The 27,742-nt window shown below is 43.0% G+C and overlaps 1 protein-coding gene across 1 annotated transcript; it reads left to right on the top strand.

The window, feature by feature from the left end:
- Positions 1-77: 77 nt before the first annotated feature.
- Positions 78-26,239, top strand: LOC126228020 (leucine-rich repeat neuronal protein 2-like). The gene is made up of 4 exons (XM_049942265.1): positions 78-161; positions 5,941-6,287; positions 21,160-22,557; positions 25,989-26,239. Exons 2-3 carry the CDS (start codon positions 5,953-5,955, stop codon positions 21,683-21,685), a joined length of 861 nt encoding a protein of 286 aa, XP_049798222.1. The 5' UTR covers positions 78-161; positions 5,941-5,952; the 3' UTR covers positions 21,686-22,557; positions 25,989-26,239.
- Positions 26,240-27,742: the final 1,503 nt, after the last annotated feature.

Here is a 27,742-nt window from a genome sequence, read left to right as displayed (position 1 = left end):
GTTCGTTGTCGTACGACTGATAGTACTATCTGAGGAGGAACGACCTATAAAACCGTACCCAAGGTGGGGTTCTTATCCTCTGCTCCGATACTTCGCGATACGTGCTGCTGAGTCCTTCAAAGACCGCTGCTGCTAAGTATCAGAAGTTTTGGAGAATTTGGGTAAGTAATTTTTTTGCCCTTTAGTATTTCATTATGTTGATGCTTCAGGATCATGTCAGTTTTCGATTTTAAACGTTTTGCAGGAACAAATTACGTACCGTAATAGGTTCGTCGCAAGAAGCTCCTCATGATACACTTGTCATCCGTTTCGATGGTTCTCTTTCGTTGTTTTGCTTGTAAATGAAAAACAAAAAAGCAAAAATTACCTGGCATGTGTCAGCTGGAACAACATCCATTCGGATGAACAATCTTCCAGCCAGTACGAAATGTCTCAGATACTAAATTAATTAGCCAAGCTACTGTCAAATGACAAAAACTGTATCTATTTTTGTCCTGCTAAGTGAATTACTACAACCACACGGAACCTTGAATGCTGAAAATGCTTTTCTGAGGCACTCCTCCATGGAGTGACGTTCTTATCTTTTTGCTGATGTTATCTCGTTCCTGACGTTATAGCGTAGCGTCTTAGATCACATGCTTAAAAAATGTAAAATTAATGCTCATAGTTTTCTTTTACTTTCGCGTGCATAGTCAGTGAATCAGACACAACTTGCATACCTTCGAAAGCCATCTGTTCTGTCCAATGTTTCATATTAAAACTGTTCAGAAAAACTGTTTCTCGCACTCTTCTCCTATTCTCATATTTTCCTTCAGAACGTTTTCAAAATTTGCCTTAGCCTGTCTCCCTCTCTCTAAAAAGAAAGTTAATTTCAGAAAGAATGATAGAAATTTATAAAAAAAGTGTTACATATGTGCTGTGGCGCAGTTTGTTTCCCAACGGCGGACAACGTCTGTTGATGAGGTGGGGTGAGCTCACACACATATTGACCTGAGTTAGCCTCTTGGGCTAGTTTATTATTGCAATGATATTGTCGCTATGAGCAAGATGTTATATTTAAGATATTCCGGATATTCGTTTTACTGACGTCGATCAAACGAATGACTCACTGTGGTACGTGTTATCATTTTTACGCAGAAACTTTACGGCGCTCATCATCACATAGTCTCATCACAAAATGGCGGACGCGTGACCTCAAAATATTATTGTCTAACTCATCACGTAATTTGTATAGTCCCTTTTCGATCTTTTTATTTTCATTCGTTGTGTATTAGGTGGGAAATATGCACTTTGCTTATTTTCATTTGCTTTCTGAATGGGAAAAAGATTAGCATTCTCTCAGTCGTATAGAATTTAAATTACTGTAAGTATATTGTTATACATTTGGTGTTCCTCTTTCGGATGCAACGACGAACAAATTTTGTGTTTCGAAACACGCTAAGGCGGTACATATAGTTACCAGTGCAAGAAGCACGATTCTTTTAAATCCTGTCCGATACTCTGGAATGTTTGCCCTTGGGCTCATTTATACTGCACGCTAATCTTGGAGGAAATTGTTGCCATTGAAAGCTGAATGGTAAGTTAGCTGAATTGATTGGAAGTAATGGTACGATTGCTTACAAGCGTTTTCCGTTTCCAGTTAATATTTCCTCTTCTAGGACATCTTTCTCTAACTTAGTTCACCATTGTATCAATGGATGAAAACATTTTTTGCCCATTAAAGCCCATTAAATAATATTCTATGTTAGCTGAACTGTTTGTTGTGTGCATCCCGTCAACAATTGGTTCAAATGGTTGAAATGGCTCTGAGCACTATGGGACTTAACATCTATGGTCATCAGTCCCCTAGAACTTAGAACTACTTAAACCGAACTGACCTAAGGACATCACACAACTCCCAGCCATCACGAGGCAGAGAAAATCCCTGACCCCGCCGGGAATCGAACCCGGGAACCCGGGCGTGGGAAGCGAGAACGCTACCGCACGACCACGAGATGCGGGCTTTTCTCTAAATGGATAAATGCTTTAAACACAGGTTTAACCTTTCTTTTAAGATACGCCGTAGGGCCAGTACTGTCTTGGGTGTTCGTATATTTCTCCGGGATTCAAAGTTATCTTCCCTAAACTCGACTTCTACCACTTTTCCAGTATTCTGTAAATATATTTACGACGATAAGTGAAATATCCAGAGGAGGGAACGAAACGAGTTGAGAACGGATGCAATGTTTTTCAATGACTGCTATGTTTTTTAAATGATTACAATATCAGGTTAAATTTACAAATAACTTCGCAGTATGGGCCCACTTATCAGCACGACTTTGCACCCCGTCTGGCCTGGGGCATGCACTGATCCGGTTGGGAAGAGAATCATAAAGCAGTTGTATACACACTAGAGGCAAGATTGGCGACAACTGTTGAAACAGGTCTTTGATATCCTGGACCACTGTCTTAGGAAAGAGCTAGCGTCCGAAGAAAGTGAGCTGCGAAACAGTCTGCGAGTACCATGGGATCAGTGCAGAGGTTACCAACAACAAGGATGCCAGGAACCGCTGTCGGTGGTGGAAGACCGCAAATGCAGCGGAGTTTAGTCAATGTATCGGACGATGGGATGCGGGACAGGATATTTCGGATGTGTATCTTCCAATAGTCCTGGTTTCTTTTCTTTATTAAAAACTGCACTTTAACCGGGAGTCTCTCGAACGCAATTAAAATTATCCATTGAAGGGTGGCGCTTGTGTCGTTGAAGAGCCCTGCATTGTTCCCTGGCTACCACGGCAGCAGCCGTCGTTGGGATGAGCCGGAGGAGTCTGGCTTTGTTGAGTGTATCAGCACCGAAACATTTAGACACGAAACACAAGCTCGGAATGATTCAAGGATGTAGAAGTGGACTGTGCCCTTCCAAAGGAAACATCCCGGTATTTGGCGGAAGCGCTATTGGGAAATCACGGAAAATGTAAATCTGGACGGTCCGACGCAGATTCGAAGCGACGTCCTCCGAAACGCGGGCGCAGTGTGCTAACCACTGCGCCACCTCGTCGGTTTGTGTTTGTCGTCCGAGATGGACCCACACATGTTCTATTGGGGACAGATCTGTCGATCTCTCTGTGGTCTCGCGTTTCTAGGCGCGCGGTCCGGAACCGTGCGACTGCTACGGTCGCAGGTTCGAATCCTGCCTCGGGCATGGATGTGTGTGATGTCCTTAGGTTAGTTCTAGGGGACTGATAACCACAGCAGTTGAGTCCCATAGTGCTCAGAGCCATTTGAACCATTTGTCGATCTCTCTGACCACAGAATTAACACCCCGCAGACAGTTGATAAAGACATGTGCCGCCTGTGGGCGAGCACTGTGCTCTTGAAAAACGTCACCGCCGTACTATCACTACAGAGGAGACACATGAGTCACTACCAACTGTAGCCTGAAGTCATACGCGGTGTCTCACGCCAGGACTTGCGCAACTGAGCGTCCCAAAAGCAGTGGAACAATGGGATCCTGCTCAGGTCGCCGCCACACCCGCCAACGATGGTCATTCGGGGTAGTGAAGAAACACGATTCAGCGCTGAACACAATTCATCAGCAATCCATGCTTCCCTGTCGCGGTGCCACACCAAACACAGCCGTCTGTGTCGTGGTGTTAACTACAGCCTACACATGGGGAGGTCATTGTGCGTTGGAGGGAGTCCATTACTTGTTCGCAGATGACAAGCGCAAATGTGGGTGGGTGGACAATACGGTGAACCTTCATTGTGGTGGCCAGACGTGGTCTGCCAGAACCTTGAGGACGAGTATACCTGTCGTCACATTTCCATACTGTCCAACATCGGGCCATTGTCACATCCGAGAGCCCCATAAATCTGGATGTTGCATGATTCGACTAGCCAGGCAAAGGGGGACCCAAAATGATGCTTCTTTGAAACTCTGTCAGGTGCTGATAAGGCTGTCTCACACGCATACGAGGAATCTCCGTGTCCTTGACAGCGAACGCGCAACATCTGACGCTGTTCACACACCCCCCCCCCCCCCCCCACCTACCTACGCTACCAGTCCCGGTAACAAACATTAAACAGGACCAAGATTAATGCACTCTGTTGGGCGTTCTACCTGTCGCAGGAATTGCAACTCCGATCACTTACGTCCCCGCCAGTGATATGAGCTTATGCAAAGTTACAGTGGCATCGTATACTTTCCTCGCGGTGCTTCTGTTTTTCTTTTTTTTTTTTTTGTCGGGCTGTGTAATTCATGTTAGAATTCTGCTAGCATTACTAACTAAAGTGATAGTTCAATTATAGCTCACATCTGTCAGCAATTTCCTTCTTTGTAATTGGATTTATTACATTTTTTAAACTCTGTGTGTATTTCTGCTGCCTCATACAACTTCAGCTGGAGGATCTGTGTGATGGGTGGATCTCCCGAGGATTTTAGCAATGTCTAGGTGATGTCGTCTACTCCTCGGGTGTTTTTCGACTGATATCTTTCACTGGAATACAGATTCTTCTCGCAGTATCATTCTCGTAGCTCACCTTCATCTCCTTCCTCATCTTTGCCTGTAATGTTGCCTTTCTTTCCCTTCTACATATTAGTTCCTTATTGAAGCTTACCTTCATTACTTAGTAGCGGTTAACTGTCAGAGCTCGTGATATTCATACAGCTGAATCTCTTTTGTAGAAAGGGGCTCTTTAATTTTCCTATAGGCGACATTTGTCTATGATCCAGTTATGCATATTTCACAATCCTTGCTTTTCTCGTTTATCCATTGCTGCATTGCCATTTTGCATTTCCTGTCAGTCTCAATTCTAAACTTCTTTAGTTGCTGTTCCCTGCTTTAGTTTCCGCATCTTCACATTTTTTCCTTTCGTCAATTATTTTCAATATTTCGTGCGTTATCCACGGGTTTGTGCTGTGATTTGTGGGTTTTGACAATTTGATTCCCAGCTGCCTTCAGTGTTTCATCTCTCAGAACTAACTACTCGTTTTCTATTGTGCTCATGACCACAGTTTCAGCCAATAGTTGCCTAACGCTCCCTTTGAAACCTCAACCTCCTCTGTTACTTTCAGCTTATCCAGATACCGTCTCCTTAATTACCTGCAGTTTTACAGTTTGTTCAGTTTTAATAAGCAGTTCATAACCATTTAGTTATGGTCAGAGTGCGCAGATGTATGTGTAATATTTTGTAGATGTAATACTTTAGACCATTATGCAGATATAAAATCAGAATAAAAAAAATTAATTATATTATGTACTGGGTGATCAAAAAGTCAGTATACATTTGAAAACTTAATAAACCACGGAATAATGTAGATAGAGAGGTGTAAATTGACACACACGCTTGGAATGTCATGGGGTTTTATTAGAACAAAAAAAAAAAAAAACACCTCATATTGCTAGACACGTGAAAGATCCACTTTCGTCATGCTTGGCCTCCCAGTCGGTGCGATTATTGGATTTGGGGTTACCTGAAGTTGCAAGTGTATCGTGAGCGACCGACATCTCTAGGGATGCTGAAAGACAACATCCGACGCCAATGTCTCACCATAACTCCGGACATGCTTTACAGTGCTGTTCACAACATTATTCCTCGACTACAGCTATTGTTGAGGAATGATGGTGGACATATTGAGCAATTCCCGTAAAGAACATCATGTTTGCTTTGTCTTACTTTGTCATGCTAATTATTGCTATTCTGATCAGATGAAGCGCCATCTGTCGGACATTTTTTGAACGTTTGTATTTTTTTTTTTTTGGTTCTAATAAAACGCCATGTCATTCCAAGCATGTGTGTCAATTTGTACCTCTCTATCTACATTGTTCCGTGATTTAGTCAGTTTTCAAATTTATACTGAGTTTTTGATCACCCGGTATATTCCACTGTTATTGGGGAATTTGTAGACCATGCATCCCATGAAAATCACTGTATTTCTCTGACACTCTCATTTGTTCACAGAACAAGACAAAGATGTTCGGAAAGCTAGCCGTACTGTCTCTGTGCGTACCGGCTTGCACGACAGCGGAGATGGCGTGCGAGTGGTACCCTTCGGCGGACTACCAGGACGTGGGACAGCAGTGCTCCGGTATGGCGGTGACTGAGGTGCCGCGGATGCTGCCCAGCGGCCTCCAGCTGCTGCTCCTCACCAACACGGCAGTCTCGTCTCTGGACAGCTCCAGCTTCCGGGGCCGCGTCCTGCCCAAGGTGACGACCCTGAAGGTGACCGGGGGCGCGCTGACCAGCGTCGGCGCGCACGCCTTCTGCGCCCTGCCGGCGCTCACCCTCCTCGACTTGTCACGCAACCAGTGAGTACTTCCGCCCGTGAGCACTTCCGTCACTGCACCGTTTGCTTGACTTCCGTGAATCCACTCCCAGTACTCCTCAAACGTGGTAAAAGCCTTCGGTTTCCAACCTGCCATATTTATTGAAATAGTTTTAAAAATTTTCTTTCTAACCTTACTTAACCTGAAAGTAACGAAGAGTTTAGGTCGTGACAGTTTTGTTCAGTAGCTAAACGTAATGCTGTTGAACACGTCCACGAGACTCAGAGGGCCATAGACACGTGTTCCCAGGTAGATGCCATGTTTCTTGACTTCCGCAAGGCGTTCGATACAGTTCCCCACAGTCGTTTAATGAACAAAGTAAGAGCATATGGACTATCAGACCAATTGTGTGATTGGATTGAAGATTTCCTAGATAACAGAACGCAGCATGTCATTCTCAATGGAGAGAAGTCTTCCGAAGTAAGAGCGATTTCAGGTGTGCCGCAGGGGAGTGTCGTAGGACCGTTGCTATTCACAATATACGTAAATGACCTTGTGGATGACATCGGAAGTTCACTGAGGCTTTTTGCGGATGATGCTGTGGTATATCGAGAGGTTGTAACAATGGAAAATTGTACTGAAATGCAGGAGGATCTGCAGCAAATTGACGCATGGTGCAGAGAATGGCAATTCAATCTCAATGTAGACAAGTGTAATGTGCTGCGAATACGTAGAAAGATAGATCCCTTATCATTTAGCTACAAAATAGCAGGTCAGCAACTGGAAGCAGTTAATTCCATAAATTATCTGGGAGTACGCATTAGGAGTGATTTAAAATGGAATGATCATATAAAGTTCATCGTTGGTAAAGCAGATGCCAGACTGAGATTCATTGGAAGAATCCTAAGGAAATGCAATCCGAAAACAAAGGAAGTAGGTTACAGTACGCTTGTTCGCCCACTGCTTGAATACAGCTCAGCAGTGTGGGATCCATACCAGATAGGGTTGATAGAAGAGATAGAGAAGATCCAACGGAGAGCAGCGCGCTTCTTTACAGGATCATTTAGTAATCGCGAAAGCGGTACAGAGATGATAGATAAACTCCAGCGGAAGACTCTGCAGGAGAGACGCTCAGTAGCTCGGTACGGGCTTTTGTTGAAGTTTCGAGAACATACCTTCACCGAAGAGTCAAGCAGTATATTGCTCCCTCCTACGTATATCTCGCGAAGAGAGCATGAGGATAAAATCAGAGAGATTAGAGCCCACACAGAAGCATACCGACAATCCTTCTTTCCACGAACAATACGAGACTGGAATAGAAGGGAGAACCGATAGAGGTACTCAAGGTACCCTCCGCTACACACCGTCAGGTGGCTTGCGGAGTGTGGATGTAGATGTAGATGTAGATGTAATGAGGTGAGAAAGTAAAAAAAAGCACTCCGTCATCGGGACCATCCGACCGCCGTGTCATCCTCACAGATGAGGATGCGGATAGGAGAGGCGTGCGGTCAGCACACCGCTCTCCCGGTCGTTATGATGTTTTTCTTTGACCGGAGCCGCCACTATTCGGTCGAGTAGCTCCTCAGTTGGCATCACAAGGCTGAGTGCACCCCGAAAAATGGCAACAGCCCATGGCGGCCTGGATGGTCACCCATCCAAGCGCCGGCCACGCCCGACAGCGCTTAGCTTCGGTGATCTGACGGGAACCGGTGTATCCACTGCGGCAAGGCGGTTGCCTGAGAAAGTAATTACATTAAATACCCGACATCACTGATACAAATAATTGTGCACAACGATACTGTAATACGTGCAGCCAAGGTTTTACAGATATTCACTACTGCAGTATCTGTAGCCGACAGAACCGATGTCACCAAAATTGTTGCTAGTGCGTTGACGCACTTAGGTCCTTGCAGAGTAACGGCTGATTTAAAAATGAGGGAACTAATTTATTCTGCTTATTTCCGATCACTACTGACTTAGAGTAGAAATATTCTGAAAATTAGACCAGTACTGATTTTTAAGAAAACTTCTCTTAAGTTCGCTGAACTTTGATACTTTTCCACAGCATTTATCCCTATCTTCTATCTTTTTACTCGAAATATATTTATAAAGCGGTTGCAGCACAAAGACTTTAAACAGTCTTTACAAAAAATTTATAGCATTGACAACAATTCGGATGGAAATGAAACACATGGACTGGATTCGATAACTGACGACAAAATGTGCAATACTTCGCTTGAAATACAGTCACGATCAGCTTCTTCATCACACTTTGATTCGTTACTCAAATTGTAAAACAAAATCACTGTTCACTTATGGCGACAAATGCTACATTTCAGTAAATGAATCGAGTTTAAGAAGAAATTGAAAGATATTAAGTTGTCCAGCTTCTTCTAGATGATTAAGTATTACACTCAAATGGATTACAAAGATCGTATGAAATGCCTTAATATTCTTCTAAATCTTAGATGTAACTAATCCGTACAATAATTTTTAGGATACAATAAGTCACTTTTTAAGTTATGCTATAGTGTAGTGCATAAACGAGGTAAAAGCCCTTGTAGTGTCCAGACTTTCCTCTCAGTGCAATTTACTCGCGAATGCATGCCAGTCTAACACTCAAAAGCTGTTGCATGTTGTATTTGCTATAAACTGCATTAATAATTAACTTTTAGTAAAAGCAATAAACGTTTGGGCTTACTTACACTAAAACAAACATAGAAAAGTTAGCAAGAAACATATTACTTTGAAGAATCTGCTACTTCCATAGATATAGAATAGCCTGATATTTATGTCGATATGAAGACTTTAACATTTATCATAGCAGAATAATTTCCTATATGCTCATGAGAATTTAGGTATCCACACAACATACTTTGTAACTTCTCATGCAGGTAACAGAAGTCCTCTATCCTTGAATGTCAATAAAAAGACAAATTCAAGAAACAGTGCGTTATGGAATAGATTTTTATTTTTATAGAAACAAAGAACATACGGAAATTACATGGTGAGGTTAAGTGGCAATTCACGTCTAACAGATTCTTAGTGATAACGAAAAATATCATTAAGCAGTAAATGTGTGGGGAGGAGACCATGAATTCAATCTTACATTGTTTGCGTAATACTTTTTTTTCTGCTTACTTTTGCTGAATTAGTGAGTTCGTTATTTACCGTATCTGCATTGTCTCTGGAGTTAATTTTACAAGAAGGCAAAGACAAAACCACTCAAAACGGACTAACATTCCGATACGCAACCCAGGACAGTACGAAAGACTTTTGTGTTCTACGCATCCCGAAGTGAGCTTCCTCTTGTAAATTTATTCACCGTTTAACACTGTCGTCCATTTAGAGTCGATTGGATTTCACACGTAGTCATGACACCTGAGAAGTTACGTTGAGAACCTATATTACAGGGATGCAAATACCAAGGGAGGTAACTTAGCTTATAGTGGAAATAAACTCCCAGTTGCCACATACTGATATGTACAACCGCCAAATTGATGCAAGAAGTCAGACTCGAAAACTACAGACGATCTTCGGCATCTTAATGAAATTGTTTTCTTCCCCAAATCGGACATTAAACTAAATTAGTGGAGTAAGTACGAAACTAAAGAAGTTACCTCTCCTCTCTACTTGTGTATTGAAATCAACAGAAATTTGACCGAGCGAGGTGGCGCAGTGGTTAGACACTGGACTCGCATTCGGGAGGACGACGGTTCAATCCCGCGTCCGGCCATCCTGATTTAGGTTTTCCGTGATTTCCCTAAATCACTCCAGGCAAATGCCGGGATGGTTCCTCTGAAAGGGCACGGCCGACTTCCTTCCCCATCCTTTCCTAATCCGATGAGACCGATGACCACGCTGTCTGGTCTCCTTCCCCAAAACCAACCAACCAACAGAAATTTGATTTGAAAATCTAAAGAGTTACCAAATATAAAATTAATTTATATAACAAGAGGTGCTATTTTGTGCAGTAATGACATTCCTGAAAAATGCGATTTTTTACAATATTCAAGTTGTCTGTAATGCATTATAGAGGGTGAATCACGAGGTTTTCCCCCTGTTGCTGGAGGTTGTGCTTAGGTTATTTGGAACAAAAAATGTAAATACAGTACTGTAATCAGATCCATAATTAAGGAGCTACAACAGAGTTCCGAAACTTGCCACGGTGTATGGATCGCTACGCTTGTGTTCACAGGTCGTACGATCAGTCAGGTAGACAAGTGCAGCGAGTGGTACGTTTCCATAACAACCACGTTGCTGATACTGCAGTCATTATTTACTGTTATTGTCTCCTGTGTGCAAGTTTTCATCACAGGAGTATGGAGAGATTGCGTACATTTTGGGCTTCTGTGATGGTAATGCGAAAGCTGCTGTTGCCGAATATCACCATCGGTATACTAATCGTAGGATTCCGAGTACCAAAACATTTAGTGGAACATATCGAACATTGCCAGAAGTTGGTACTCTTCCCAGTATTCGTATTCACTCTGAAAGACATCGTGACGTTAAAGAAGAGGAAAACATTCTTAATTCGGTAGAGCGCAGTCCTCGTTCAAGTACAAGACGCCTAGCTACGCGACTGAACGTTTCACAATCTGAGCTATGTAGGATTCTTCATGAGAATTGACTGTATCCTTTTCATGTGCAGAAAGTTCACCATTTAGAGCCACATGATTGTGCCAAACGTTTGCACTTTCGTAACTGGTTAAATGGAAATCGGCAGCTCTGTCGCTTCCTAATGTTCAGTGATGAAGTAACATTTGCAAGAAGTGGCATCAACAACATGCATAACATGCATGTGTGGGCAGACGAAAATCCCCATGCCTCGGTAGAATCTCAGTTTCAACGCAGATACAGTGTCAATGTCTGGTGTGGTGTTGTTTGTGACCAGTTACTTGGACCGTTTATTCTCCCGGCAATTTTAAAAGGTCAGATGCACGGTAACTTTTTACAAGAAGACTTATCGCAACTTCTTGAAGATGTTCTTCTGGAAACAAGATGCGACATGTACGTTCAACATGACGGGACGCTTGCACACTTCCACCATGTAGTAACAGCCTATCTTAATCAGCAATTCCTACACCGATGGATAGGTCGCGGGGGCCCTGTCAACTGGCCTGCCAGATCCCCAGATCTGGGGGTGGATGGCAGACCTCGTCTACGAAGTGAAGGTGGAAACACGAGAAGAATTGATATAACCCATTTTCGATGCCGCAGCGTCAATAAGGAACGAGCATGTGAAACTACGAAATGCTGCTCGCGCGGCTCACTCCCGTGCGAGTCTTTCCTTCAGATCCAGGGAGGAAATTTTCAACATTTGCTTTTAATCCACTCTGAATGCAAGATACTGCTACAAATTGTTTAATTTAATTATTATGTGCATTTTTATAGTGAAATCCTACAATAAAAGCTTCTTCTGTCATTTTCCAGCCGGCCGGTGTGGCCGTGCGGTTAAAGGCGCTTCAGTCTGGAACCGCGTGACCGCTACGGTCGCAGGTTCGAATCCTGCCTCGGGCATGTATGTGTGTGATGTCCTTAGGTTAGTTAGGTTTAATTAGTTCTAAGTTCTAGGCGACTGATGACCTCAGCAGTTGAGTCGCATAGTGCTCAGAGCCATTTGAACCATTTTGTCTTTTTCCTGAGTTTTCCAGTTACTGCAGCTCCTTAATTACGGATCTGATCCCATTACTTGATTTACATTTTTTGTTCCAAATAACCTAAGGAATACCCTCCAGAAATCTGGGGAAAACCTCGTGACTCACCCTGTATACTATATCGGTGAAATATACACCTGAAGCCCACTATCAGTCAGAGATGACGTAAAGTAAGATTTCTTGTGGCACTTTTGATGTTTTCTCGTTAAATCTTGCCACCCAGAAACTAGCTGCTACTCGTATACACCTCATGCAAGACGTGTAGATGATGGTTCAGAACCAATGATTTTGGGACTGTTGTACGTTCGCAATCACGAGCAGTGAAGGAAGTCTTACCATTTTGTGAATCACTTACATTATTCAACATCTAATGAAATAAATGTACACATTATACACATGCACATAGCTGTCAGTTTGCGTGTATGTGGGTATGTTCGTGTGTGAATGGGAAAACCGAATGTAATGTCGTTTCCTTACATTCAATTCAAACAAATAATTAGTGATTCAAATAATTAATTAGTGATGTAAACACGTTCATTACCAAAACTCTTTTGCATCTAATGTGCAAAGTTTAATGCCAGATCTAAAAAAATCAGTTGGTTTTTGAGCAAAGTATCTGGAGGTGGCAATTTGGACATCATACACATTTTCACATTATTTTGCCTCTTAGCAAATGTTGTAGCGATCGGGATAAATGGAAACCCGATAGCGCAATATCGGGCTAGTATGGTGGGTGAAGTAATAGCTACCAGGTAATTTTGTCGTGGGTTCGTCTTGCGCAGTGAGGTCTTGCATTACGGTGTTGCAGAATAACGTCTTCTTTCTTTTATAGCCACGTCAGTTCAGAGTAGAAACTCAAGTTTTTGAAGATTATCTCCATCGCCTTCGTCAGGAGCAACTGACTGTCAAAATGCCGCTGTGGTGTCCTTACGTAGCCCATAGACAGCTTCTGATTGGTCGGTAATTACGTAATACTATCGCACGTGGTGCGAATGTCTGCGCTGGCGGCGTCACAGCCCCAGTAGTATCGTGAACATTGCGACGAATATCTCTGCCTCCTCTTTGCACCGCGAGCTCGCTTCCATGCACCGCTAAGATTACATCCGCTGTCACGGTTGAAGTTCTTTTCGCACATTGTCATTCCTGCCACCTTTATAATTACAGAATCCCTGTATGTAGGAGCCTGGGACAAAGCTTTTGTTTCGTCGAACCGTATCTCCTGTTTGTTTGTGAGGCTGTGCTCGGCAACTGCAGATTTCTTCACTTCTCGAGTTTTAATACGCCGTCGATGTTCTGCACAGCGGCCGGAAACGGTGCGGGTGGATTGACCGACGTAACTGGTTCTGCATTCAACAGGGATGTTATAAACCCCAGGGATCCTCCATCAGCGCGGGCTCTGGAAGAAAGAGTCCATTGTTCTAGGATGCCAAGCTCACTGATAACTTGAGATCCCCCTCCCACTAACCTATGGCGAGGCCAGCGAACCACTGGGCTGGTTCTGGAACAGGTAACACCTCCTCTGGGCCGACAGGGAACAGGCTGCCCCTGTCCTCCACCGGTTTGTTTATTATTGGCGGTAATTTGCCTCAAACGCCCCCCTCGTCCTTTTATAACTAGAGCCTCGTCATTTTGTTCCATTCTCCGTTGTGAGAGGAAGCAGAGCTATGCAACATACTAAGTAGTTGTAAATACTACCATAATTACTGATATAAAATAGTTTGGGATTAACATGTGTGACTGAGAAACCATAAAAAAATGACACCACGACATTTACTGTAAGCATCTTAACCTCCCGTTGCTATTTTCTATAATTTTAACCACTTTTCTCTGAACTCCCACACCTCCGTTCTAAGACTGAAAGCGTTATTTTAATCTTTTAATCATTATTTCTGAGGATCTTTTTATTTCAAAATATACTGATAAAAGCACAGTATGATATTTTAAGAAATACACCTGTATCCCAACTAAAAAAATCCCGCGAAGCAACAGAGTAATTGTGATGCCACTATTATAAACCTGTGCTTCAATACAACTTCCTCTCCCACAACCATAGGAGAGGAATGCACTTTCGTTTAAAAACGCAATCGAAGAACTGCTGCCTGACTGTATAGGACTCGGTGCCCAACATTCTGCCGTCCAGCCGCCCCTGCTTCCCTTGTGACCTGTCTCAAAGCGGTTTCGGGCGCCGCTTCGCACCGTAGCCTTCGTGCTGCTGGTAATCAGCCCAGCTACTAGTGGTACAATCACCCTTCACGGGTGTGCCGCCGGAGGACGTTGTGCAAATCCCACAATATTTCCTCGGAGCAACTGTCCAACATCATCAGGTGGTTGAACCTCGCTGATGGCTAGGTACGACTGACAAGATCCGCATATCGACGCCGCTGAAGATTGCGCAGGCGCGGGAACCACGCATGCGCAAAAATTTGCAGATAGATGGCGCCAGACTCAAACGCCCTCTGCCGCGAAACGCAGAGCGGCCGTTCTGCGCGAGCGCTGACGCTGTGTTTACTAACATGCTGCCAAAGTTATGACGAGTCTATTATCGTAAGCTCTTTGCTTTCTCGTCGTGATTTAACAGCAGCCAATGCAAGGTTCCAGGCTGTACTCAACTGAAATCCCGCGTCCCTGTTGATAAGGTTATCAGCTGTACGGATATGTATTGCTTCCTTAATGACGCAGTCCCAGAAAGAGGAAGCTGGGGATAAAACTTCCGTCTTTTCGTAAATCATGTCCTGTGTTCAGACACTGTTCTGCAATTGCTGACTTCTCCGGTTGGCGTAGGCGTGTATGACGCTGATGTTCGTCGCAGCGTTCTTGTACTGTGCGACATGTCAGGTTCCTCAATTTTGCAGATGGTCGGAAAACACATTTGATGTCATATCTTTCGAGGACTCTTCCGATTCTTGACGACATGGCACCAAAGTTCGGCAAGAAGGCCAAGGTGGTGGGTTTATTCGTATCTTCATTCTGCTCCATAGATTGAACTCGCTTGGTCCTGAATGCATTACGTATCTGTCTCTCAGAATAACCGTTTTCACGGAAGACTGTCTTCAAATGTTGCATCTCACTCGGCAGGCTTTCAGAGTCAGATAGCACACGCGCTCTATGAACTAGCGTACGTAATGCACTACCGCATTGTGCTCGATGATGGCAGCTTGTGGCCTGCAAATATAGATCTGTATATGTTGGCTTGCGGTATACACTGTGTCCCAAGGTTCCATCTGCTTTCCTTCGTACCAAAACATCAAGAAAAGGTAAAGTTCCATCTTTTTCCACTTCCATAGTGAAGTTAATATTCGGATGGAGCGAATTTAAATGTTGAAGAAGCGTAGGTAGAATATCCAGTCCGTGTGGTCACACCACAAACGCATCGTCAAAATACCGCAGAAAACAAGAGGGTTTGAGAGTGGCTGACTGTACTGCTTTATCTTCAAAGTCCTCCATAAAATAATTGGCCACCACAGGAGAAAAAGGACTCCCCATGGCGACGCCGTCCACTTGTTCAAAATATTGGTCTTGAAATAAGAAGTATGTTGAAGTAAGCACATGGAGAGGATCAGATTTCCTGTAAAACATGTCTGAGTGGCGTTTTTCGTCAGACCAACCGTATGCCTGTAACTTAGGGTGCTGCGGTTGGCGTAATTTCGGGTTCAACGCCAAAACCCAACATCATCAAAAGCTATGACTTTCGTTCGAGCTACAAAATGAAAGCTTTCATCACATCCAAAATTAAAATGCTTTCAAACGACGTATGTAAAAGACACAATAGTTATGATTTCTTATTTGGTAATAATAATAATTATTGTAATATTACAGATACGTTATTAATGTAATAATTTTAAAGCCATTCCAAAGCAGTCTCACGCTCTCCTCGATTCGCGCTCCTCTAACCCCGTGTTCACTTGAATCGTCTGTAGAATGAGAATATATAGGGGTATGTTACAGCTGACAGTAAGTAAGATAATACTAGTTTCTGTTCATACCAGATAGTAGGTAAATAAGAAGAGTTGAAACCAATGTACAGTGCTTCTTACAGTAATAAGGTCATGAGATTTGACAACAGGAAACTATAATAACAACAATGTGGAATATAGCTTATCTTTATCTGTAGCAGTCCTTGTTTTTCTGTCTTGCTATTAGATGTGGCCGACATTCTCGCAAACTGTATGGCAGTTGCAGCAGAGCTTCGAGCAGTGCAGGTCTATTTTTCAGTAGTTTCAGGAGTAGGCAAGACACCCACTTCTGTATTTTCATGCGATATAGGTCAGAGTAACGTTGGGCGCTGGTGACTGAAGCATAGTGGTTCCAACCAGCCGCCAGGCGATGCTTTATCATCGTCAAGACGCAGTACTCAGGATTCTCATTTTTTCTCAGCCTGTGCTGTATCTTGTGGTATACTCGGAGAATATGCTGACAAGCAGTATCCTCAGTTTCTTGCAGAGAAGCGATGTTGGTAGTTGTTTTGTTGCCAGTCTGATGCATCTTCTGTATCTGAGGTGGTTCAGAGACTTTTTCGGTTACATGACCATGCAACTTGATGAGGAATCCTTCAGCACTCTCTACTATGGCCTCCCTTTCCACATTAGAATCCTTAAATGTTTGCATGTCACCGCCTCTGACTGCATGCGAGAATAGGGTATTCTCGCGAACAGGGTGACGAATTCCCTGAGGAGAGTGAACCTGATGTGGGATTTTCCTTCCCCTTGGCTTCACCAATACTACAAGACTTTCTTGATTGAGGCCTGTTAGAATGATGAGAAGGTCCTCGTTTCCCCCCAAAACTATGACGATTGAATGTAGTGGAGTGTGAGGGTGAGGGGTGGGGGGGGGGGGGGGGGCGAGCGGCTGAATATATGGCGGTGTTGATAATCAAGGTAGGCTGTTGGCAACTTCCGCTGCTTGCTTGGAAGCTATGCCTGATTTGGCCAATTTGTACATTAACACGTGTTCTCCGAATCAGAGAGGAGTTTTTCCAGAGTGACACTGGGTACCATCGTTTCGTTAAAGATTATTTCTACATAGTCTCGTCCGGAGGATCTTCTCGCTCACTCGTTCTCCTTGGTGCTGGTGCTCAAGACAACTAACAGACACTACAACAGATCTTGAACTGTATGTTGACTGAATGAAAGCGGTGTAGCTGTCTCAGATATCTGAAAATGACTGCTCACTGTGTTAAACAGTTCGACGAGATAGGCATCCTCCATTGGGAGTGGGAGATCAGTGCCATCTCACAAACATCTCACTACTCCACCACCGCAGGCATCAACTACCAACCATTCCAATAACATCGTGACAGTACTGGAGGATGAAATTCGGCAACGGAAGCGCAACAAAACGCTGCGACGAACGTCCTGAGTTGACCTGTTTCCTCAGCTTTGAAATCACTCGAAGTTCAACACGCACCACCCGTCGTACAGTTGGTCTGACGAAAAACGTCTCGCAGACCTTTTCTCTATGAAATTTAACGCTCCTTATTTTCATAAATAGTCAGCTTTGGCGAAAATTGCGGCGTTTTTTAGTTATAAGCGAAAACTCAAAAAAAAAAAATTAAAAAAACTCCAAATCTTCTTTACATTTTTGACTCATTTCTGGGTCGAACTTTAGTGGGACTTTCAAAATTCAAATTCATCGACTACAAAAACGTATAGAAAGCTTGTCAAAAAGACCTCTACGAAACTTGCCGCTATTTCGCCTTTCTGGGCAACATTTGACTGGACTATAGTGCATAGGATAGGAAGTAGTAGAAAAACGCACTTTATTTAAAAACATACTAAAAACTAAGCTCGAACGAGTCCACACGGCCCTCACTCGACCGTCTGGTTGGCGGTGTGTTGGTCTCCGTGTTCTGGGCGTTCACGCAGCGATCACTTTCTTAAACAAAAGTGTTTCCTCTGGAAAGATCGGAGGGGAGAAATTGCTTTAAAGCGTAGTTTTTTCTTTGTGTTATGAGTGGATTTTTTTTCGAGTCTACTCTAGGAGCCTTACACTGGCATCACAAATTGTTAGTGCACGGTACATTTTTGATGCATTGCGGAATTGTTTTACTCAGTTGTAGGCGTATTTGTCAATATACTGAGTTACTAATTTATCGGTGTATTTTGTTAAAAGTAATGCACTCTGGAATGGTTAAACGTTGAAAGTCAGTTTTTTTTCTTTTACACACAACTGTTGAATTTGGGCATGGGTATTTGAAGAAAATCGGTACGATTGTGGCAAATAGCTACAGGTGGTGCGAGTGCTTACAGTAAATGTCTTGGTGTCATTTTCTTGTAGTATTTCATTCACACTCTGTAGCGTCAAAGAGCCTTACCTCAGTAATTACGGTATAGCGGTCGTTCAAAAAGTTTCCGTTCGAAGACCGTAACTTCAAAACTGGTATGTCTATCAGGCAAACTCGCCGTGAGCTTTTAGGCAATCATCCCACTGATGCACCGGGTTGAGGATACCCGTTTGGTAAAACACAGTGTGTCGTGCTGCGTGAAGAAGTCCGTAACTGCCTGCTTCATATCCTCCTCCATGAGGAATCGTCGATCCTTCAAAGAGGAAGGATGAGGACTATAGGGCCGGAGTTCGAGAGTCCCCAACTTGAGTTGGCATAACTTCTGCATAACAATATCTGCGATAGGGGGCGTGCCTTACCATGTCTTTTTGGCCCGTGGGAGCGCTGCCTTATTATCTGTTCCAGGACGGCACAGTACTTTGGTGACCTCGCCATGCGTTGAGGACGGAGACGGGTCTCATGAGTGACCATGGTATCCTAGAATAAAGGATCCTCTGTTTCCGAAACCAGCACTGATGCACTGCCTACCTGTACCTTGCCATCCAAGGTCACCTGGCCTCGCTCCACTGGTTTTCTCTGTCGTAGGTGATAGGGGAGTGTACAGCAGGCCCATTGATAGTGTTGAACAACTGAAGCAGAGAATTGTACACCTTACCAAAATTTGTCTAACGTTACTGAGGTCTTTGAAATAATTCATACGTTACTGTAGAGACGGGTGCACTGCTGTATCCAACTGGTAAAGAAACACATGGAAGGCCTCCTTAAACACCCAAGAGTGCATAGTAACTTGTGTAATGTGCCTAGGATGTATTGCATTTCTTGTTATGGTAGGCCATGGGCTAATTTTGAACTCGATTGGATGGGCATTTAATGAACAAGTCCACGTTTCAAATACACGGGAATTCTGTTTTGGAGAGTTGAGGTTCAAACATGTGTCCGCTCATTGTGTTTCAAGTTTCTTATAGTTTCCCTCAATTACATGAGGCATGTGCTGAGATGGTTTCTTAAACATAGTCCCGGTCAATTTCCTGCTCCATCCCTTCCATGCCGCGTCCGTGTTCAGTCTCTAGATACCCCGATGTTGATGGCGTATTCAGCACTAATCGTTACTTATTTAGCATGAAAATCAAAGCGCAAACTGGCAAGCCAAAGAGATGAATTACACGATCAAATTACAGGCGTAGAAAAAAGCCCTGGGAAAATACCATTGAGAAAACGGGATAGTTCCGTATTATATGTTCTAAGACGTAGTTTAATTAGACCGCAGAAGTGACAGTTACACTTAAGAACCGTAGGCAGAGACGTAAACGAAACTTGAAATACTGCCTGCAAGACACTTGGTGTAACAAATATGAGAGCTCGGGGCGGAACGGGATACTTGATCTTTAACAATTTCTTTAAAATAAGGGAACACAAGCAAACACTTCTTAAAGTGATAAAAAACTCCTTGTAGTGTAACCTAATTTACCTTATTTTAAAATCACTTAAAACAATACGTTTTGCATTTTTTACAATTTTTCAAAGAAAGTCTTGCATATTTCCCGTTCCGCCCCACCCACGGGGCAGAATGGGGTAAGGGTACTTTTTGTTAAGTTATTGCATAAACGTTGAATTTGAATGACGAATATCGTATTAAACTATGTTAAAATGGTGTGTAACAGGCAATTCAGACTAAGGAATGTGTAATTTAAACAATTAAAAAGTCATTCTTCAAAATAAAATATTTTAATGTCATTCTGAAAAATGTAAAGTGCTTAATAACCATCAAACCACTAACCACTAGCCCTTTCGACAATAGTCACAAATCAGTATTTCCTCTTCATCTTCACTGTCTATGCCAGCACATGAATTGTGTGCCCACTCTGGCATGCGACACAGCCCTCATTAGAAACGGAGTAGAAGTCCCCACAGTAGAGACACGCAGCATCCTTTCTCTCTCTCTCTGATTCTCTCTTCTCCATCATCTTTTTCATTTTTCTTAAGGTCTCTGATGTCCTCTGCTTTGGTTTTTTTGGGTGTACAGTTTGATATTTTTGCCTTAAGTTGCATTGCACCTGACGTCTCTGTCCTGACATTGTTCATATTTGTGCACCCTCCGCCTTTCTGTAGGCCTACTTTACGTGCGACAGCATTCTGCAGTTCCTTCTTATAAGGATAATCTGTAAATACGACGGTTTTTCCTTTTCGTGTTGTAGTCCGCCGAGTATTTTGACAGATCAGTGGGATTGGAATGACAGCTTCGGGGAATATCTGGAAAGCTGAGTTGTTCGGCGAACATAGCTGGTTGGGAGAGTCTGGCATCCATGAACATCGAGGCTGGGTTTGCTTTCTACTTGCATCAAAATATGACGGGGCAGAACGGGACACCATCCCATTCTGCCCCGTCCCGTTCCGCCCCAAGAGTACTTTTGAGTTTAACAACTTTCATAGAGTGTAATAACTGACGTATTTAAACGTATTAAATATCTAAAGTATAAGAAATGCCATGCAAGTTAAGGGAATGTGTCATTTTAGGGTATACAATTAACAGTTAACAGCTTACGTAGCGTTGAAATTCACCAAAAATTAGGACAACTCAAGCGGTAACGTGAAGGACAACAATTCACTTAGATCTCGCACTTCAAATTAAATCTGAATGGCTGCCCTCACTTCCCTTCCATTCGGAGAAATAGTTACATGCCCATACAATAGGTTGCAACACTGTCCAGTCTACAAAAGAGCAATTGCCCATTATGCCCCGCTATCCCGTTCTGCCCCAGTTCCCCTACTCAGAGGAGAGAGAAAGAGGTCATAAATAACATAGAAGCTGCTGTTAATCCTCTATCTTCACCTCCTATTTGAACCTGTTCAATTATTCTTAGCAGATACATCGTTATGCAGGATTCAACTATGTCGATTTTGTTTTATTCGTCTTCCAAATGCTTTGAAACGTATCACCGCAAGGATCAACTAATTTTTCTCATGTTTCTTGTTTCAGGTTGAAATTGCTGGACAGTCTGAGCGTCAGTTGCAACAAATTTTTAAGAACTGTAGTCCTGGTGGATAATCCCAACCTCCAGCAGTTTCCGCGAATGGTCAGCTCTTCAGTGGAAGAACTGTACCTGGACAACTGTAACCTTGCGAGCATCGACGTTGGGATCGTCGAAGGGATGCCCTCCCTCAAGGTTCTCTCTCTGATTGGTAATCGACGTCTCCACTGCCCGTCCCTGAAAACTCAGTTTAACGTGGTTCGGCCCGATCTCCGGGTCGACTGCGAAGATTCTGCTTCGGATCTCCCTTCCTCTATCTTTCCTGATGACCATAAAGCCACTCCAGAAGAATCGCTCAACGAATCAGATACCACTGGCGGTGAAGAAAGCACTTCAGAAACATCACACAATGAATCCAATGAACCAGATTCCGCAGTCGAGAACAAGGAAAACTATGACACTGCAAATGCTGCGTCCAGTATTCTACCATCATTTGCAACCATTGCTGTTATAGCTATCGTCATAATTATTTGAGTTTTATGATGCTTCACTATTGTTCCGGAAACAAAAATAATTCGAATCCCGCGGTTCCGACCCAGGTGCTCTGGAGGTTTCTCTAGATCATCAGGCTAACGCTGGACTGGATGTCCCCTGCTAACTATTCCCCACCCCACTCCCAAACTACTGTAGTACTTGACTAAAAACAGTAAATTTCTAGAACAGCCCGCAGAACTCTAAGGAGGAGGGAATGAAAGTAGAGAAAGAAAGCTATTGCACAATTAAATCATGGTTCTTCAGGATCTTTAAACTAGTTACAACTCGAAATTTTCATGATATTATTAATTTTTGAAACCAGTTTAAGTACTAATCCGGTAAACTATACCAAGCTACTTTTTTAAATTTTCATTTATTCTCATACAACAGTATTCGAACCTTTTCAGGTTCCGACATGTATCTCACATGTTATCATCCAAAGATGAGCCTGAAAAGCTTTATACATTGCTACGTTCATATTCAGTGCATAGTCACGGATTATAGACAACCTGTAAAGGATAAGCTTATTCGTGTAGGACCCGACGGAACTAACGTTTTAGAATTTAATCAGTTACGAAAATTTCTCTTTCTTATCGAGTGTATACGGAACAGACATTTTGGAAATATACCCATCACTCCTCGATGCCAATCAGAGAGAACGAGAACCATACTCTTACGAAAAATACAAAACAAGCAGATAACCAAAAAAAGAAAGAAAGAAATTAGCAGCAGCCTGTCTTTCGAGGACTCGGCAGAGATATGTCGCGAAGTATCGAAACAAAGTGACACTCATGGAGTCAAGGCAGCAGGCCTAAGTGTATGAAGTAGGTTGATAAAATGATACCAACGCATCGACACCTTTTTCGGCAGGCGTAAGTATCTTTTTTTTTCATTTCTACGTACTAACATAGATCTGTTATTAATAAACGTTTAAAGGCAATTCTGAGTCAAGTCATCATACATTGTGAATTAAATCAAGCCATTTGTAGCAAACAATTTGCTTTGTACGCTTGGGCGCGTACCCGTACATACCCAGATGCGCTACAGGCTGTTTTCTCGACTTCACAGTCTACTAACCTTGTCCTATCAGACTGTTAGTGAAAAGTCTGGACATTGAAGTAAAAACCGACAAGTATTTCACAGTTCGCTGCGTGTAGCTGGCCCTGTTAATTGCAACAGCAGTGCACGCCAAACTCTTGGTTTTTCTACAGACGAATAACCCTGTTCGATCATCTGCGGACGTCCGTAGCAGCACTCGCCGTCGGCCTAGCCATACACTGAAAATAGCAGCACAAAAAGCCGTGCACATTACGAAACACGTTCATTTTAGTGAGAGCATTTTTGCCTCTTATAAACACAAAACATCCGGAGAAGAAAGAAAACGTGCATGTTACGTTTTACTCTAAAAGATGTTTGATATGAGACAGTCTGATAAAATACAAAATGATTAGGTTGTGTTAGTAATAGATGAAAATGAAGAATTCAGATGTTTATTTAAAATTCTCGCTAAAAACATGAAGAATATAGTTCGCTTCTACAGTTGGTAAGACTTCCATGTCGCATCTAATTTCGCTCTCGCATCGTGGGCCGCTAGCATAGGCGCGACCACTGTACGCAGGAGGCGGTACTCAACGTGGGCCCACACGAGTGCTTCTTGACCGAGCAAGCTGCCGAGTCGAGTATCAAGTGACTGCCTGCTGGCCGGTATACACCGATCAGCCGAGACATTATGACCACTGCCCACCGCGACGCTGCGGTCACATGACGCGGTAACAAAAGAGTGTAAGCGGAGCAGACACGGACGGCGGATCACCCTAGCCAACATATGGGCATCAAAAGGGGAAACCACTGAGATATCGACTTTGACTAAGTACAGAATATTATTACACAAAGTCTGTGAACGAGTATCTCGAAAACGGCGAAGCTGGTCGAATGTTCACGTGCTACTGTCGTGAGCATCCACGGAAAAAGGTAGAAGGACAGCGAAACTACCACTAGGCGCTAAATAGCTGCATGTCGACGACTCTTCGCAGAACGTGGGGTTCTGAGGCTTGTGTGCTCTGTAAAGTAGGATAGATGTTGATCGGTGGCATTCTGCCGAAAGAGCGTATTTCTGGTGCACACACAAGTGTATCGGAGCACACCGCTCATCGTACAATATTGAACATGGAGCCAGAATGAGATTTTCACTCTGCAGCGGTGTGTGCGCTGATATGAAACTTCCTGGCAGATTAAAACTGTATGCCGGACCGAGACTCGAACTCGGGATCTTTGCCTTTCGCGGGCAAGTGCTCTACCAACTGAGCTACCCAAGCACGACTCAGGCCCCGTCCTCACAGCTTTACTTCTGCCAGTATATCAGCGCACACTCCGCTGCAGAGAGAAAATCTCATTCTAGAAACATCCTCCAGGCTGTGGCTAAGCCATGTCTCCGCAATATCCTCTCTTTCAGGAGTGCTAGTTCTGCATGGTTCGCAGGAGAGCTTCTGTAAAGTTTGGAAGGTAGGAGACGAGGTACTGGCAGAAGTAAAGCTGTGAGGACGGGGCGTGGGTCGTGCTTGGGTAGCTCAGTTGGTAGAGCACTTGCCCGCGAAAGGCAAAGTTCCCGAGTTCGAGTCTCGGTCCGGCACACAGTTTTAATCTGCCAGGAAGTTTCATTGAACATGGAGCTCCGCAACAGATCACCCCTACGTGTTCCCATGTTGACCCAACGAAATCGTCAGTTGAGGTTGCAGTAGGCCCGGAACCATCGGAGTTCCAACGTCGATCAATGGAAGCGTGTCGTCTTTTCGGGTGAACGACACTTCTGCAACACTAGGTCGATGCTCGTCGCCACAAACGCCGTCATCGAGGTGAATGGCAGCTCCAGACGTGCAGCGCGCCACGGACGCAGGCTGGTGGGAGTAGTATCACGCTATGGTAGACACTCTCCTGCGCTTGCATGGGTCCTGTGGTAGTAATCTAAGACCAGCTGACAGCTGCGAACCACCTGCATTGCTTCATCCCTCATGCCTCCTCGACGGCGCTGTCATCTTTCAGCAGTATAATTGTCTGTGTCTCGGAGCCAGAACCGTTCTGTAGTCGTTCGAGCAGCGTTCTAGTGAACTCACACTGATTTCTCGGCAACCAAATTCGCCTGGTGTAAATCCGTAAATCCTGTGAAACCCATCTGGGTCGCTATCGGGCACCATCACCGCATACGCAAATCAGCGGCCCGTTATTTACGCGATTCACATGGCCTGTGCGTAGACATCCCATATCTCCACAAAACTACCAAGAAACATCGGATCCCTGATACGCAGAGTCAGTGGTGTATTTCGTTATAAAGACAAACAAAGAAACTATCAAGCGGGTGGTCATAATGTTTTCGCTCGTTTGTGTCGTGTGAAACTGTGGTGCACTATCTAGAGAACACGTTACGAATACTTTGAATTAATTATCAAATCTACATCCCTCCACTTTAACATCTCATACTCAGAGAAACTAATGTCGTCAGCGTCTCTCTGCTGATGCCTGACTTGACCTCTCATGTGTTTTGTTTACACTGCCTGGCACTCGTAGGTGACAAAAAAGTTTCCTGCAGTTGCCGCTGGACCGGGTGACACACAGTGTCACGACGTGTAGGTAATTCCAGGACGCATCTTATCATAGTCGGCACTTAGAACCCTGCCGGCCGGAGTGGCCGTGCGGTTCTAGGCGCTACAGTCTGGAACCGAGCGACCGCTACGGTCGCAGGTTCGAATCCTGCCTTGGGCATGGATGTGTGTGATGTCCTTAAGTTAGTTAGGTTTAATTAGTTGTAAGTTCTAGGCGACTGATGACCTCAGAAGTTAAGTGGCATAGTGTTCAGAGCCATTTGAACCATTTTTGAACTTAGAGCCCAAATGTTTCCGTGACAAGATGAAGGAAGAAACAAATTTTGTAATGAGGGCTGAAACATGCGTAACCCACAATCTGGTCATTTTGCGCATTTGAGTCTTACAAAAAGAAGTAGTCAGCTTTTCTTAAACAGATAATAGGAAACAAACTGAAAAATAGTGGAATTATGTGAATGCGCTTAAAAATTGTCAAGGACTGGACGGGGTTTCGATCTAAACGTACATCACAGTATATCACTGGGGTACTCGTTATCTTGATCGCCTTCGATGGGCCCTCATTTTCGTTGTCTGCTGTTGTATTTCAGTTTCTTAGCATCTGAACTTGTGCCCTTACACTTGTCAATGACTTTTCTCTGTAAGAATGTAAAAAATTTATCACAAGGACGTTTATTTCTTGTTTAGTTAATACTACTACTTTCTTTCAGTATCGAGGATCAATACATGATGTGGACTCACCGCTGAGCGACATACACCTCAGGATAATGGGACTCTGGTGTTACCCGAAACACGAAGAACACGAATTCTTTTTGTTTCCTCGCCGCCGATGATGTACGATGAAATGAGAAGATGACGCAAAAGCTGGAAAATGACACAAGGAACTCAAGATCAATAACTTAATGAACTGAGAAACAAATACAGTACATATGACAAATAAAGTGTCTATAAATGTTGAAAATCTCAGAATTTATTTTGCATCCAATTTAAAAAAACACACTACGTACATACGTTTTAATATATGACAACTGCTACTGTTGATGTAAGAAAATTTGTAAGGTAATAACAAATTTTCGAACAAAGAAACACACTAAGTCACGTTGATTTGCAAAAGACGTTCTATCAGTCATAAACTGCATGACTGAGCGAAAGCCTATTAAATTCGAGACAAATGACGCAACATCTCAAAACGATTCTCATACATACGAATTATTAGCATACAAATAAATACACTAAGCAAATGTGTATAACATGTTCATAGAAATAAAAAAAGTCTGGGTAACAAAAAATGAAAAGAAACCATTACGTTACAAGGTAATGGTGTAAAACCGTTATTTATTTAACAGACATTGATAAAAACTAAAAGAAATCTTTCATTAGCCTTAAAAAATCTCTGTGAATAAACCCTTACGTGTTATACAGAAATTCACGCATTTCGTTTTCTGCCAACTACAGAAACTACATTTTACGACCGTTGTGCAACAAGATAAGAACATCTTCTTCATTTGAGACCATATAAACCGGTTCCCAAAAGATGACGTGCCTAAAGAAAAGTATCCAGTTATTACTTGCTATCATTTCTATTAAGCAGCAAATCACACACACTGATTTGGGAACTACAACAACAACCATATGGCAAGCTAAGTAAATACCTTATAAACTCTTACAATGTGTATTTGAAGCAGTGTCTTTCCTATTTCCAATGTTTTTTATTCCAGTCTGTGATCACAATATCAATTCTATTTCCATCGTTCAGGACGTAATTTACATGTCAGTTATCATGTTAATAAATCTTTAACAACTGGTGTTTGTAGGAAAGTTCATTAAGAGTAATTTAATGAAGTTTATTTTTACTTTTAACATAGTAATTCTGTTGTAACTATTTTAACGACAAGATAGAACAATCATTAACCGTGTAACCACTAGACCAGAATGTTTGAGTATACTTCTCGCTAAAGGTGGTGGGTAGATTTACAGTATCAGTGTTCAAGGAAGGCTGCACAACAATTCCGCGGACTCGGCCTGTATCTTGCTCAGATGGCTAAGAAATGAGACAAAAAGCATTTGTGCATGTATATAGACATAGACATTTTTCCTTTCAGATGCGGTGACAGAGAGGGTAACTAACACTTATACGAAATGTCCTTTGCCATGTACTGTATATAGACTTAAGATGTATCTATGCAGCTGTAGATGGCACAAACGAGGCTCATGACAATGGTAAAAAATTACGTTAATTTTAAGTATAAGCGAAATCTTGCATCAAAAAGGTCACATCTGAAACAATGGTAGAAATATAAAAAGACATCGAGTGTTTGATAGATCAGATTAGCTCTATGTGCAGTCTCTTCATGAAAAAACAGAGCAATATATAAAGCAAAATAAAAAGAAGACAAAAGGATTTACAAACAGGACCAAAGTGTTAGGAACCAAGCAGGACAATAAAATTTACACATTTATTCTA

This window comes from Schistocerca nitens, unplaced genomic scaffold (genome assembly GCF_023898315.1).
Source record: "Schistocerca nitens isolate TAMUIC-IGC-003100 unplaced genomic scaffold, iqSchNite1.1 HiC_scaffold_351, whole genome shotgun sequence".
Taxonomy (NCBI): Eukaryota; Metazoa; Arthropoda; class Insecta; order Orthoptera; family Acrididae; genus Schistocerca; species Schistocerca nitens.
Note: the sequence above shows the minus strand (reverse complement) of the source record. Positions and strands in the feature narration are given on the sequence as shown.